Source organism: Saccopteryx bilineata, chromosome 10 (assembly GCF_036850765.1).
Source record: "Saccopteryx bilineata isolate mSacBil1 chromosome 10, mSacBil1_pri_phased_curated, whole genome shotgun sequence".
Lineage (NCBI taxonomy): Eukaryota > Metazoa > Chordata > Mammalia > Chiroptera > Emballonuridae > Saccopteryx > Saccopteryx bilineata.
Window position 1 is genome coordinate 56810422 of NC_089499.1, and position 16241 is coordinate 56826662.

Below are 16241 nucleotides of genomic sequence, written 5' to 3' on the forward strand. Positions count from 1 at the left end.
CTCTGAAAGAGAAGGAAAAGTTTTAAACTAAATTTTAGGAAAAATGCCAAAAAAAGTAAAAGAATGGCGAGTGGTCCTCTTCCAACTAGGGTAACTCTGACACTAGGCAGCTCTGGAGGAACATACTCTAAATGTAAAATCTAATTGTGTTTAAAAAACTGCTCTAATAACTGAAACTTACTGTTTTAGGACATGTATTACTAACAATATCCTTTCTACATTTATATTATTCACGCTTTAAGAGAGTGAGGTGTAACTCATTTCCATTCTCAAAGGCAAGCAATACTTTTGTTTAGGGCCACTTAGGATCTTTTCTAAACAAATCCAGTTTTGTTGCTTACAGTTTTCCAGATCTCTAAAGAGCCTTTGAGAATGAGAAGTACTGGCCTATTATTTTTAATCTGGCTGTCAGAAAAAAAATGCAGAGCTAAATTGCCTCCTTTTATAATAACTGTATTTATTAGATGGTTGGTTTACCTGCTTTATTTTTTTCCAAGATAGATGTCAACCTTTATTATATCCATGACTTTTGAAAGTAACTTGATATATGGTAGACAGCAACCATTTTCCCTATTTGATATTTTCTGGTTACTGTTTTCAATGTTTGGTTACTGGTTCAGATTCTTTTTAGAACCACTCTATACATCTTACCACTCTCCTCTTTCAGACCATTAATTATAAACAGTTTATTAACTTTTCCCCATTTTGGGAAAGGTACATAAAATTCAATCCCAAACCTTGTAACTGGCATATTTTTTCTTTTACAGAGACAGAGAGTGTCAAAGAGGGGGATAGATAGGTACAGACAGACTGGAAGGGAGAGAGATAAGCATCAATTTTTCGTTGTGGCACTTTAGTTGTTCATTGATTGCCCTCTCATATGTGCCTTGACTGTGAGGCTACTGCAGACCGAGTGACCCCTTGCTCAAGCCAGCGACCTTGGGCCCAAGCTGGTGAGCTTTGCTCAAACCAGATGAATCCACGCTCAAGCTGGCGACCTCGGGGTCTTGAACCTGGGTCCTCAGTGTCCCAGTCCGATGCTTTATCCACTGCGCCACCACCTGGTCAGGCGCATATTTATTCTTTATCAGTACTTTTGAACATATTAAAGTATAATATATCTTAAGGGAGTTCAAAATCAGTAAAGAGATGCCAATTCAGATAATAAACATTGTTATTAATAAACATACAATTCTATAATTTTATGAGATGGGCCATAAAGGGTCCTGTGCCAAAATCAGAATACTACAGCAATTTCCCCCAAAATGAAAGTCAAGTATGTTGAGAAATAGGTGCATTCTGAATTTGCATAAAGATTATGAGCTAAGAGGCTTGTTCTGAATCCCTAATTTTCCAAGACTACCACCACCACCACCATCTTCCTGACCCCCAAACCAGCCAGAAATACTGAATTACTGTTACTTTTTGCTTCTCTTAGTTTATCACCAAGTTTTAGAGGACTTCCACAGACCTTCTGGATCTGAACTTTCAATTTTTCATGCCACAGTGTTAGTCCTCACCCTAATACCTTTTGGTTGACCACTTTCTCAAATATCTTTAATGATTCTTCCTCAAGGTATTACTTATTATTATTATAAGTATCTGCACACACACACACACAGTCCTATTTATAATTTTAGCCAATAGTTCTACCATGTGCCAGTGACCGTGCTAATGACTGTATACACATTCTGATTTAATCCTACAACTTGGACAACCAGGTACACTTATTATCCCAAGTTTGCAGATCTGGCTTAGCAAGGTCAAGTGAATACTGAAGGCCATAAAGTGAATAATCAGAAGTAAGAATTAAATCAACTGATAATCACCAGGCTCCTTTTATCATGTCTTTCCCTTTCCCAAAGCTTACCAAGAGCTTCTCTAATCACAGTCAACTCTGTTCACAGACTTCAAGGTAACCCAGCATTTAACTCCCTGGCTCTAGAGCTTCAGTGGTGCCTGCTGTTAAGCTAAGTAAATCCAAAGGTTCTTTTTTCTTTTTTACAAGGCCTGCTACATTTCATCTTCAAGTCTTCAAGAAATAAAACCCTTTAATTCATTTTTATAATGTGTTTTCCCAGACTAGCAAGTTTCAACTACCTCTAACCTTAGAAATGATATATAGCATGTTTCTTGTCATCATTACACTTAATATACTAAACAGTAATAGAAATTAACTAAAATCCCTTTTTTTTAAAGTAATGAAATTTACTCCTAAATAACCACCCCTCAAAATCACAATTCAAGTTGCAAAATACCTTAAAATGAATGAAAATTAAAACTACATAAGAAAAGCTGTAAAAAAAAATGTAGCGATGAATACATTTTAAAGGAATAAAACCTTAAAATACACAGCCTTTCCACCCATACTAAGAACCAGGATACTAAATAAAAACTAGTATCTGGGAAAACACAATATCTGATTGAAAACAAAATGAAATCTATTGAATTTCAAATCTTTATTGAATAGAAACTACTTCCTGAAAATAATCAGAACTTACATTTATTGAGTTCTTACTGCAACCAAGCTCAGTTCTAGGGCTTTAAACATATTAACCAATCAGGTTCTCGCAGCAGTCCTATGTAAGTATTGTCATTAATTCTGTGTTCAGATAAGGAAACTGAGATGAGGCTCACATCAGAGCTAATAAGAACAACTGGGAGCCTGACCTGTGGTGGCACAGTGGATAAAGTGTCGACCTGGAATGCTGAGGTCGCCGGTTCAAAACCCTGGGCTTGCTTGGGAAAGGCACATATGGGAGTTGATGCTTCCTGCTCCTCCCCCTGTTCTCTCTCTATCTCTCCCTCTCTCTCTCTCTCACCCTCTCTCTCTAATAAAAATGAATAAATAAAATCTAAAAAAAGTAAATAAATAAAAAAGAACTGGGATTTGAACCTGGGGTTATAATACTACCCATAATACCCCACATTTTTATTTCTACTACTACGCAGAGTTAGTGCTATACACTATGAGTGGTATGAAAGAAATATATGATCTTTTAAAAAATTTACTGAGAATACTTTTCTTAAGGAAAATATTAGGAAGAATAACAGTAATGTTGTAAGATGGACTATATATATATATGGTAGCAACATTTATATAAGTTTAGAATACCTAACTTTCAAGGAAAAACATGGTAGGGAAATCATATTTGCTAAAGCTATTCGAGCATGAAAGATTTCTATACAACTACACAATTGTGTGTCTCATGTTAATCACTTTTAGTACTTTGCTCCCATAGAGTTTCATTTGTTTTCAACCTGCCTCTTTTCCTGGCAGGTACAGGTGATGACTAAACGTTCTCCTTTCCTACCTGTAAGAACAGAGTCTGGTGTTCTGCAAGCAACTGACACTTCATGAATGCCAGATAGCCAAGGTAAAAATAAAAACACCACACAATGACTACTAGGGACTATAACATGGCAACTCATAGGCTGTTTTTAAAATTATTAAGTAACATGCAAAATAATGGATGCTTTCAAAAAAATAAAACATGGACAAGATTAGAAATTCAAAAAATATGGTCATGCTCGAGAAGCACTAACCCAATGACAGCTGTCAATACAGACTGACATCACATGGACTGTCAACTTTGGTTTTAATCTCTCCACCATTCCCAATTTGTAAAAGGCATCCATCCCTGAAAAGGAATCAGCACCTGCTAGCCCCTGGATGCTGGCATTGCCAGCATATTCTCACCCTCTACCTTTTACTGCAGAAGCATAGCCACAATGACTGGTGTGAGGGCTTGCTGCTTGTGGCCAACCTAGCAACAAATGAAGGTTCCTGAACATCTCTAGGCTAACTTATCCTGACTTTATTTTACTAACTATACTTCTAAACTATACAGCTTTCTTTATTCATAACATAAACTAGCACCCAAATAAAAACCATTCTAAAGGCTTCACTTTTCACCTAATTAGTACTACTGACCATGCTACAGAAGCTTACACTGTTAAAAATGTTTATGCATAAGAAAGGACTGCACACCTGGATAGCCTCCTGAGACCCAACATCTCACTGTCAAGAGTGTTCCTGGGAAAGCAGAAACAAACATTACATGTGAAGAGAAACAAAATAAGCAACACTGGAGGGTCATGTAAAAACCAAATATGGTTCAGAGAAAAGGGATTATTCAATCCAAAGGATAAGAATAATGCTGGGAACATTTCAAAACAGAAGACAACAGCAGGGGGAGATTTTTGGGTAGAAGGGTGAAGGAGAAGAATGCACTTCCAAAATAAAGAGAACATATCAACATTAATTTTTCTCAGACTCTTTAATATTAAAAAAAATAAGGCAAAGACAGAACCATACTTAGGAGTCAAGTCAAATGGTACCTGGAAAATTTGGCCCTGACTTCTCCAGACAGGTTTAACCTAACTTACTAGGCTGCTGTGTTTGCCTGAATTTTGGAGAAGTCTATTTCTTGTTACCAAAACTTCTTCACATATCTATCTTCTAAAAGGCTCATTATGTTATTTCCTTTGTCATAGTCCAATTCGTGCCTGTAGTTAAAATCCGGGTATGATTTATATTTGTTCTTCTCTTGTTTTTCACTTTGTTATACAAAACACTTCCTAGGAAATCTGTTCATAAAAAATACTTTTAGTCTGAAGTGGGATTTTATTATTTTAAGAACTTAATGCTCAGTTTTTTAAAGGTAGGTTTTAGAGTAATATCTTTTATTTAATCTACTTGGGCTAACTACATGTCAGAGAAAGGTAATTTTTAAGTATCTAGCCTGAGCTAATGCATCCGTGGAACTGTATTCTTAGACACTTAACTAGTTTAAGATCTCTCTTTTCATTCAGTGTTGGCACTAATTGTACCATCACTTTTGCCTCCGTTACCTTCTTTTGCCTGAGAAGTTTTATCTTTGATAGGTGACTGATCTGGAAAACACAGGTGATGCTGTAGTAGAGTTATATAATTACACTCAAAGATGTTCTTGATTTGATGTCTCTGATCTGCTTTCACATTTTTCCTCCGTTGTCCCTGGTATAACAAGGAATTAAGAACTAGGAAGGATGAAATTCACAGGCCAGTAATGGAGGAGACTCACATCTCAGACTCACCAATCAACTTAGTTACCATCGCATAGAATAGCAAACAAAGTTATTTTCAAAGTAAAAATGCTAGTTATAAGAGGGCAATACATGATAGCTTCTCTTTTCTAAATCACATTTTTAATCCTCTCATCTTAGTGGATCTACTTATGTATGGACAGAATTGTATCAACAGTTACTAATGACTTCTTCATTCAACTTTGAATCTGTCAAGCCCTATTATTAGTGATTAGCTTATTCTCTAAGGTATCATCAACTGGACTGACTGCTGCTAAAAAGATGGTGAGAGAGTTAAGGTTGAGGGAGAATACAGTGTTCCACAAAGATCAAGCCAGAGAAACTCTATGTGGAAAGCACAAAGAGCTGGTTCTGCATGATTCTTTTTTTTTTTTTTTTTTTCTTTTCATTTTTTCATTTTTCTGAAGCTGGAAACGGGGAGAGACAGTCAGACAGACTCCCGCATGCGCCCGACCGGGATCCACCCGGCACGCCCACCAGGGGCGAAGCTCTGCCCACCAGGGGGCGATGCTCTGCCCATCCTGGGCGTCGCCATATTGCGACCAGAGCCACTCTAGCGCCTGAGGCAGAGGCCACAGAGCCATCCCCAGCGCCCGGGCCATCTCTGCTCCAATGGAGCCTTGGCTGCGGGAGGGGAAGAGAGAGACAGAGAGGAAAGCGCGGCGGAGGGGTGGAGAAGCAAATGGGCGCTTCTCCTGTGTGCCCTGGCCAGGAATCGAACCCGGGTCCTCCGCACGCTAGGCCGACGCTCTACCGCTGAGCCAACCGGCCAGGGCCCTGCATGATTCTTTATAGAAATTCAGCTTTAGAATTTCACAGTAAGGAATGCTTCCATAAAACCCATGATAAAAAGAAAGGGTTAGGAAAGTTGAAAGGTTAGAAAGAGAAGAAAATCAAACATCTAGCTTAACATTTTATAAACTATAAGAAGTTATGACTTATTTTTTTTACAATCTGACATCCTTAAAATGGCAAATAAAGATCCAGATTAACAAGGAAAAACAAAGGGTAGTAAGAGTAATAATGACTTACTTTACTGCAGTGATATACTAAATTTTTTGTAACTCACCATGAAAAATTACCTAAATTAGATTTAAGTGGCATTATTAAAACACATTAAAAAAAATAACCTGGTAACAAAAAGAACATGTTTTGCCAGCCTATATAAATAGCTGTCATTTTTATATCATCTAAAAAGTAATAGGCTACTTGCACAAAAGGAAGTGCTAATCATACTAATTTACAAATAAATTCTAAAAGAAAACGTTATCAAATATTTAAAACTTATAAAAGAATTCATACTTGATAGCTTAAAAGAACCTTTTTCCGTGCTTAACTAAAACAAAATATACAGCAACTAAAAAGATGTCTCCAGTTATAAGAAGAGTATATACCTTTTTCTTTTGGCACTACCAGTATCAGAGGTGGCTGAAGAAATCATGCTGTCTCCATCCTCAATGTCATCTCTCCTGGCAAGTTCCTTCTTCTTTGCCTAAAACAGAGCAGATCCTGAAGTCAAGCACTCTGCTGAGCACTCCTAGAATATATGAATATTAAAAAGCTAGACATAGCAGATTCACCCAGGAAGATACAACCACATGTAGGATGCATAAAACTAAGGCCCTTAACATTTTCAATAACCCGATTTAACAAAAGCCTGCATGACAAAAAAGTAGGTTAAAAAAATGGATCCAGAGAGTTGAGGAATCAACACTAGCTAAACTGAACCTAATAGGACAAAGGGCAGCAACATGTTAAAAGCACTGATACAAGTTAAAGTGATTGGGGCATCTTGCTCTGGTGGCCATATTTAATATAAGTAAAGACAACTCAAAAATGGCCTTTCATCCCTTGACTTCTTAGGCAATAGTGTAGCGAAGAAGAAAGTTTTATATGAGAAATGAAAGATCTACTCTTCAACACATGCATATTTAAAGACTTTGTGCCAAACACAGCTGAAAGCCAAACTACAGTGGACTTAAGGAATATATAGAGTACTGAAAATACTTCAAATCCATAGCACTGATCACACTGCTGAGCATACATAAAGAAGATTCTATGGGTGATCTAAAATTGCTTTTGTTGCTTCCTTGCCAAGATTCATTTTCCAGAAAGATTCTACCAAAACCTAACGTGCAAACACAATTTTTATTTCATATCTATGCCTCTTTGTCTCAAAATCCCTAATTACCCATGACCTCAGTTGCCCTCCAAGGTATGCTCTCGGAAAGGATCTGATAAACTTATGGACACTATACAATGATTAATTAGCCTTATGATGCCCTTTCTCCTGGGACCAACGATAACTCAAAAGAAACAAAATCTAGAACCAAAGAAATAAAATCTAAATCATAGAATATCACCTGTAATTGGGAGAAAACTTTCTGAGAACCCTAAAATCACTCCCAGAGACAAATCCCTGCCTCTTCTACTCACAAAGCTAACCCAATCTAAACTATTATTTCTACTATACATAGTCCTGATGACTCTAAAAAAAAATATTCAGCAATACTGTGGTTGAAATAAATGATGTGATCTTGCTGGAAAAATCATAAATCTTAAAAGAGCATTCTAAAAATGTATAAAATTATTTCAGTTATACATACAACAACTTAGCAAAACTAAGATATCATACCTGCATGACTTGTTGCAATTTTAGAACTCGCTTGTATATGGCTGAATTGGGAACATTATAGCGTTTGGCATTTTCAAACATTAAATTCAGATCACACTCCAAATGATCCAAAGTTTCATATTCTTGGTTCTTTAGCTTTGTTCTGTGGAAGATAAACATGGCTAGAATATTTCCATTATGGGGATTATGAAATATCCTTCCTCAAAGTTCAGTGCAAAAATCCTGATAAGCACTAGATCATATCTTTACTAGTGACACTGATTAGAGGTCTGAAAGTGACACTGTCAAGATATAAGGCGAGGAGGGAAAAATATATTTAGTCAACATCACAGTTTAACTAAAAATCCAAGAGAACTAAACCATTCTAGGAAGTAATAAGAAGACCTAGTAAAGTGGTCAATTCAAAGCAAATATACTAGCAAAAATCCTACTGGGAAAATCCTGTTACTAACATGCAAACTCTAAGAATAGACAAAAAATCAGGAAGGGTTAAATCAGTGGGGGTTTTTTTAGTTAGAGGAGGGGAAGCAGAGACAGACTTCCACATGTGCCCCGACCAGAATCCACCCAGCAAGCCCTCTAGGAGGCAATGCTCTGCCTATCTAGGGCTGCTGCTCCTTAGTAACCGAAGCCATTTTAGCACCTGAGGCGGAGGCCATGGAGCCATCCTCAGCACCTGGGACCAACTCGCTCTAATCGAACCTTGGCTGGAGGAGAAGATGACAGAAAAAGAAAGAGAGAAAGAGGGGGGGGGGTGGATAAGCAGATGGGTTCTTCTCCTGTGTGCCCTGACCAGAAATTGAACCTGGGACATCCACACAGGGCCAACACTCTTACCACTAAGCCAAACGGCCAGAGCTAAACCAGTGTTTTCAACTGTTTTAAACCAGTCCACCAGAAATTTCGTGCCAGTCCATGAGGTTAACCAACCTAATGCTGTATGAAAATTATGGAGTCTATAATCATTGGGTCTATATCAATGCCCACAAAGGACAGACAGAGAACCCAAGCCTGTAAATGATAATCTATATTTATCTGACTGATGTTAATTAAGGACAGTGGGTCAAGGAAAGGGCAGAATGGAAAATAAAAGATGGTGACACACTGTCCAGCTTCTGCCCACTCTTCCATTTTCATTGCTTTTGATGACACTCAACTATCTTCTTTCTACCAATACATCTACCTAGGATTGTATAGTATAATACAGTAGCCACTAACTAGATGTGGCTATTTACATCACAATTAAATTAAATACAATTTTGGCCCTGGCCAGGCAGCTCAGTGGATAAAGTATCGAATTGGTATGCCAGAGGTCACAGATTTGACCCACAGTCAAGGCACATACAAGAAGCAATCAATGAGTACATTATTATATAGAACAACTAAGTGAAACAAGTTGATGTTTCTCTTTCTCTCTCTCTCTCTGTCTCTTTCCCCCTTTCCCCATTCCTCTCTCTCAATGGCAAATTATTTAAAAATTAAATAAAATTTAAAATCTAGTTCCTTAGTACCACTAGCCACATAAGTACTTAACTGTCACATGTAACTAGTGGCTACCATAATGGACAGCACAAATCTAGATTTTCCTGTTGGTCAGTGTAGAGCACAATGGAAGGTAGCCCAGCTCCTTGAGGTACCAGCATGTGTCCTTGGAAAGAAGGCAGATTAGACGTCCTAAAAATTGATACTTCAGAATCCTAGTGTGCTACCAGCTAGACCTCAGCCACTTCTCTATTCCTCATTCTCCCCTACATGTGTGCCAGATAACTGTCCAAGTAAAGTTCAAAACAGGGTAAAGATGCAGAATTACTCAACAAAGCAAGGTTTATATCAGAAAAGTCTAACTTGAAAAAAGCTGTAGTCAGATGAGCTGGCTGAGGATTGGTCTTCTTCTGAATTAAATTAATGAAACTGATTTTTTTTTTAAAACTGGGGAAAAAAGCTATTAATGACAAAAATTGTTACTTAAAACCTCTCAACATCTACAAGACTGTCATCATCTTTTCTAAGGCAAATAATTAAAAAATTTATAGGCTATTTTCTTATGAATGGCAACCTTAATATCCGTGTTATTTTATTTTATTTTTAATTTTTATTTTTTTGTATTTTTCTGAAACTGGAACCAGGGAGGCCGTCAGACAGAGTCCCGCATGCGCCCAACCGGGATCCACCCAGCACGCCCACTGGGGGTCAATGCTCTGCCCATCCGGGGCGTCGCTCTGTTGCGACCAGAGCCACTCTAGCGCCTGGGGCAGAGGCCACAGAGCCATCCCCAGCGCTCGGGCCATCTTTTGCTCCAATGGAGCCTTCGCTGCGGGAGGGGAAGAGAGAGACAGAGAGGAAGGAGAAGAAGGAGAGGGGTAGAGAAGCAGATGGGTGCCTCTCCTGTGTGCCCTGGCTGGGAATCGAACCCAGGACTTCCGCACGCCAGGCCGACGCTCTACCACTGAGCCAACCGGCCAGGGCTTATCCATGTTATTGTAAAAGCCAGGCCAAATGAGCTGACTTTCTATCCTACTGTAAAACCTCCAAAGTTTGGATTAAAAACACTATAAACATAATGATCAAATAATAAAAATAGAAGTTAAAAAACTAAAACCATAAAACATACACTGTTTAAACAATCTTATTTCCTAGAATTCAGCAAATACAGGGATTTTAATTGCTACTGTTTGGAAGGTTAGCTATCAGCTTAATCTGATCTGGCCCAGTTAAGATTATTTTTACCTGCTTCTTGCCTCTATTTGGGTACATTGCCAAACCTAACCCACATGTGGAAATTCCAAAACATCATATTTTATAATATTACTTTATTTTCTACTATTTTTAATGATACAATGGTGGTTTAAGTATTGTTCCGCTGAATTCCTAATGATTTCTTTAATATTTTCTGAATAGAAAAGGGAAACCAAGACAAACCATCTTTCAGTTGTTACTTCAGCGAATGAATTCTCTAAAAGCAATCTAAACTTATTCTAGGAGGAAGGGAGGTTTAACTACAGATACAAACTTTAAGTACAGATAAATTATTGTAATTAAAATATCAACAAAAAGTGTAGAAAAAAAATTTGTATGTACTTTGTTCAGTTGAAAGAAAATGAACATTTTAAACTTGAGCTGCATGACTTTTTATAATCTATAATCTGACACAAAAAAGTCTAGATGGAATACCTTTCATCAATTTGCTTCTTGACTTTCTTGCAGTACAAAGAAAATCATCAGTATTTAATTAAATTTATTTTTCACAATAGAAGCGATATTCAAGAATAGACATGTGAAAAATATTTTTACCTTTAATATCCTTATCCATTTTAGGAAGAAAGATATTTATTATAATTTTGAAGTTTTTGAGAGAAGGAAGGAAAAGACAGAGACAGGAACATCAAGCTGCTCTTGTATGTACCCTGATAGGGAATCGAACTGGCCATCTCTGCACTCCAGGATGACTCTGAGCTCCAACCAACTGAGCTATCCAGCCAGGGCAGGAAGAAAGATATATATGCAGGATCGACTATAAGAAAATGGATTTATACTAAGTAATGTAGAATATTTCTTACCTGATCTGTTGTAGTGATATAGGCATTTTAATTTGCTGATAATAATCAGGGTATTTTTTCTTTGAAGGCAAATGGAAAAATGGTTCAGCTATTAACTGCCCTTGGTTATTCCGACAGCTCCTAACTGTGTCATAAAGCTGATAAAAAGGATTCGATATGTCCATAAATGAAGTAATGCTCTCTGCTTCTGACTCTCCTTCTTCATAACGTGCAGCTAGAAAGACAAAAAAGGTATTTATAAGGAAAAGAACCTTACTTTGAAAAGCCCTTTTCACAACCTTCCAGGTTAAGCTATAGAGAATACCCATTTTAAAAGAACAATCTCTAGCCTTCACTAAAAATGTTAATAATGCTTAATATAATTATATGTTTACTTATAGAAATGTTATAAAGATATAGAATAGATTTTTACATAGTAAAAGTTATGCTGTTTTAGGTTATAAAATTTCTCTTTTTAAAATGTGCCTTCTTCAGAGACTCTTTGCTCTGTGTGCTTGGCCAAGAAAAGAAACAAGTAGCCTTTCATGGTGTTCAGAACTAAAATGTAAAAGCTAAAACTATAAAATTCTTGCCTGACCAGTGGTGATGCAGTGGACAGAGCATTGACATGGGACACTGAGGTCCCAAGTTCGAAACCCCAAGGTTGCCAGCTTGACCTCAGGGTCACCGCTGGCTTGAGCAAGGGGTCATTGGCTCGGCTAGAGCCCCCCAGTCAAGGCATGAATGAGAAGCAATCAATGAACAACTAAAGTGCCACAAATATAAGTTGATGCTTCTTATCTCTCTCCCTTTCTGTCTGTCTCTTGCTACAAACACAAACAACAACAAAAAAACCTATAAAATTCTTAGGAGAAAACGTAGGTGTAAATCTTCATGGGCTTGGATTAGGTAATTGGCACCTATTTGTTTTTCTTCATAGCTGAAGTGACTAAATCATAATCCTTTTGTGACAACAGTACTATATATTTATTAGAAAAAAGGCAATAAATATCTTTTAGGAATTTTGTTAATGTGTGGTTTTCCTTCAACTTGTTATGTTATTATAAGGTTAATGAAGTAACCAAACATAAGAAGGAAACCGAAACTTAACATGTGTGTCACTTTTATAATCAGCAAAACACAAAGCTAATGAAGAGAAAAATTTTCTTTCAGTTTTTGATATGATCAGGCCTAATATAAATTTAGAAGTTTAAATTTATAGGTATCAAAAAATTAAATTCATACTCTAATAAGTAGTCTATAGCAATTATAAAATTTTTATAGAAGATTTAGTACAATGTAACAAATAGCTGGTAAAATCTGTTGTATCAAACTTGGTTAAATCAAAAGATATGCCATAATAACTTCATGAAACAAATTTTATTTCTCTATATAAAAAAAACTAGAGTAAAATAAAAATATTATATCACACTTAAAAGAACGAAATCAAATATACCTCCTATAGCTATTCTTTAGGTTGCTATTTAACTAATTGTGTACTTTTACTCAGATTTTTAGTGCCCAATGCCCTTTGTTCAATTTGTTTAAATGACAATTTACCATGCTACTCTGAGTACAATTTCTATGTATCTTTAAATCATAAGCTCTAGCTGAGAAGAAATTATAGCTTACTGAAACTTTAAGTCAATAACCTAGAAATCTAAAAAGATGTAAATGTCGTCCTGGGAATTCCTGATGATGTTATTAGTCTCACTATCACAAGTTTGAAACCAAGATCTGCTACTGCTATAAATCCAACTGTTTTGAAAGAAGTTATCTATTTATTCAAATACAAACTTTAACACAAAATAAAGCAATAAGCTTTGATAAGTCTGCCAACCAAAGAGTGAAATAAAAATTCAACAAAATAACATGTACTCCAAAAACTAAAACTCCCAGCAAGATCAAAGTTATCACAATTTTCTTTAACTGGAAGGACCCACTGAGAAGGCACTGTACTAGTCACAACCTAATGCCTACCAGCTAAAGCAGCATCCTCTTCACTTTCTGAGCCATACTGAAGTGCCATGGTAATTGCTGATAAACGACCCCCTTGGACTGCTCTTTTATTACTACAAAGAAAAACAAACAATTAGAAGGCATGGAAAGATGCATAATAATTTGGTTAATTTATAGGACTTAGGAACTGCTAACAAAGCATTCAAAGAAAATGAATTTCTATTCAACTGCCTCATCAGTTTATCTTTGTAATTTTATATTCTCCATAATCAATTTAATTCAGTACCAATATTTTTCTCTTAGAAAAGAGGAAGTGGTGGTAGAAAGCATTCAGTAGGCAACTTGCAATTCTTTTTAACATAAATGCAATACTACTCACTTATTTTATGAAAAATAAACATTCATAATTAATGGTTAATTCTCTTTAAGATGCTCATATTTTACAATGAACACAAAACCTTTTAGATTTACATATTTTACTGGTAATATTAAACATACTTGACAAACAACTTTACTTAAGCATTTTCTAAGAGATGAAGTCAGGCCTACTATAGTACCTCAGTCTTTTTATATTTTTTTTAAGATTTCTTATTTATTTACTTTTTAGAGTGGAGAGAGAGAGAGAAAGCAGGGGAGGAGCAGGAAGCATCGACTCCCATATGTGCCTTGACCAGGCAAGCCCAGGGTTTTGAACCAGCGACCTCAGCGTTCCAGGTCAATACTTTTATCCACTGCACCATGACAGGTCAGGCCCAATCTCTTAAATAAAGTACTTGATAAAAAATTCTCATAATAACCCAACTATATGCAAAAATATTACTTCAATATATCCATCAAGCAAAGACTAGTATACCTATCCTCCTACACATGGGTCAGCTCTCAGACCAAACACACTGACTCTCACCGGTAATACTTGCTGGCAGGATTTCTCTCTTCACTAAGGCTGCTTTTACTGTGTGAGGAACCTGTCAGTCTGGCTGCAGCCAAATTTGATGAAGTCCTATCCAGAGATAAAATTAAAAAAAAAAAAAAAGACAAAAAAGAAAATCTCAAGAGAACTGACAGTTAAAATCAGAATGCTGGGTAAACAAATATAACAACAAAATTTTCTTCTTTTCTAAATATATATGCTCAAATATTTCTGAGCCTCTACTGTGCAGCAACCTGGGAAATGAACCTGGGCTGGTACTAGAGAGCTTCTGGTCACTAAAGTGATCAGAAGGTCTGGTAACAAAGCAAATATCAGGGTCAGAAGTTTCAAAAGTAGCCACTTAACCTTTCCATTTCAGGTAGAAGGAAACAGAATCCCAGAAGTAAGACATGTTCAAAGTCAGAGTCCTAGCACAAGGAAAAGCCAGGATGAGACTGCAGATCTTCTGACACCTGGCTAAATAATCTTACTGTAAATATAAACATATACTACTATATATTAAATACAAATATAAAATTATCTGCATTTTATATGGTATCTGGTATATGTGTATCAAATTATATACAACCATATATGTAATTTATATAAAGCAATAAAAGCATATAGTGATGCTAAGTCTTAAAAATAATTTTTTTAAAATAAAACCTGTCAGCTATAATGAAGGTGCTGGGTAAGAGTTATTCCTATTCTCTTCAGAATCACATTACCAAATCTAAACAGTCTTAAAATGCAAAATTTTTCTTGTTTTCCATTGTGTTGACTTTACTAGCTAGAAAATTTGGCAAATAATAAAAGCAAAAAGATTTTAGACATTTTTATACCTACCTCATTCGAAGGCTTGATTTAGCCATTTCATGTTCAATTTCTGCCTTTTTCATATAAAATATTTTTTTAATAGAATTTGCATCCTGTCAAAACAAAATTACTTGGCTTACAAAAAGTATAGAAAAAAAACGACAGCTTCAGATGCTCTGATCATGCACTGTGTACTTTCTATGGCATTCCTTTCATACAGAGTAGCCTTTGTTCAATAGCTACAATGCTGCATCTTCTAACCTTTCCACAAGCTTCTAAAACATCTTCATAATTAAATATAAGTTAAAAAGTCTCCTAGCTCTTTCACAATTAGTCAACTAACATATAGACAAAGATCTAATAATGGTGAAAATACAATGAACTGTATCTGTGTATACTGACCTAAAAATTGTAAGAAAGATACACTTCTAAGATTAAAGGCTGCACTGAAAGAATGAATGTACTCACATAAATTAATAACACACTAATATATCAAACACAAAGCTCTCTATAATTCAGTTCAGGGAAAATAAGCATACTAAAAAGTAAAGTTCTTAACTGCATCAACAATTGGCACTAAACTACTAAAATGTCCTATCAAGGACTAAGAATAAAAGGACCTCATAGTTCATTCCTGATTTCCACTCACTGTTTCTTAAAAGAGGAAAGAAATAAAAGTTGAAATTAACTATCAAAAGTTACTATATTTGACTCAACATTTTAAAAGTCTAAATATTTTACTCCCAAAATATTTTCTGAGCATCCTGTGCTGAATACCCACTGATATATATTTTTTTCCAAGTGTAGGGGGTGGGGGGGAGAGAGAGAGATGAGAAGCATCCACCTACCTGTAGCTGCATTATTTTAGTTGCTCATTAGCTGCTTCTCATACCATAACCAGGGGCTCAAGTCGAGCCAGTGATCCTTGCTCAAGCCAGCAACTTTGGGCTTCAGGCCAGCAACCACAGGCTTCAAGCCAGAGAAACCTTTAGGCTTAAGCCAGCAACCATAAGATCATGTCGATGATACCATGCTCAAGCCAGTGAGCCTGCACTCAACCCCACAACCTTGTGGTTTCGAACCTGGGACTTCAGCATCTCAGGTCGATGCTTTATCCACTGTACCACCACTGGTCAGGCACCAACGATACATTATTAATTCAAGAAATTTCTACAAAAAACTTGTTCATTACAGGACTATAAAACTTCTACGAGGGAACTGCAAAGCAACAAAACAGTCATTTTATATTGTGTATTATACTACACAGAGTGCTTTTTATATTTAAGTTTAAATGCAG

At 36.3% G+C, this 16241-nt stretch overlaps 1 protein-coding gene across 30 annotated transcripts in view; it reads right to left on the reverse strand.

Moving 5' to 3' along the window:
* Positions 1-16241, reverse strand: part of PBRM1 (polybromo 1) — a 162647-nt gene that overhangs the window by 101834 nt on the left and 44572 nt on the right. For 16 of the 30 annotated variants that reach the window (XM_066245860.1, XM_066245878.1, XM_066245868.1 and 13 more), the window contains 7 exons: positions 14975-15057; positions 14123-14218; positions 13240-13331; positions 11281-11494; positions 7724-7865; positions 6483-6580; positions 3992-4036 (listed from right to left, as the gene is read on the reverse strand). In XM_066245860.1, the coding sequence (XP_066101957.1) occupies positions 3992-4036; positions 6483-6580; positions 7724-7865; positions 11281-11494; positions 13240-13331; positions 14123-14218; positions 14975-15057 (770 nt within the window). The remainder of the gene's footprint in view (positions 1-3991; positions 4037-6482; positions 6581-7723; positions 7866-11280; positions 11495-13239; positions 13332-14122; positions 14219-14974; positions 15058-16241) is intronic. The other 14 variants (XM_066245879.1, XM_066245872.1, XM_066245863.1 and 11 more) reach the window with 1 other exon arrangement.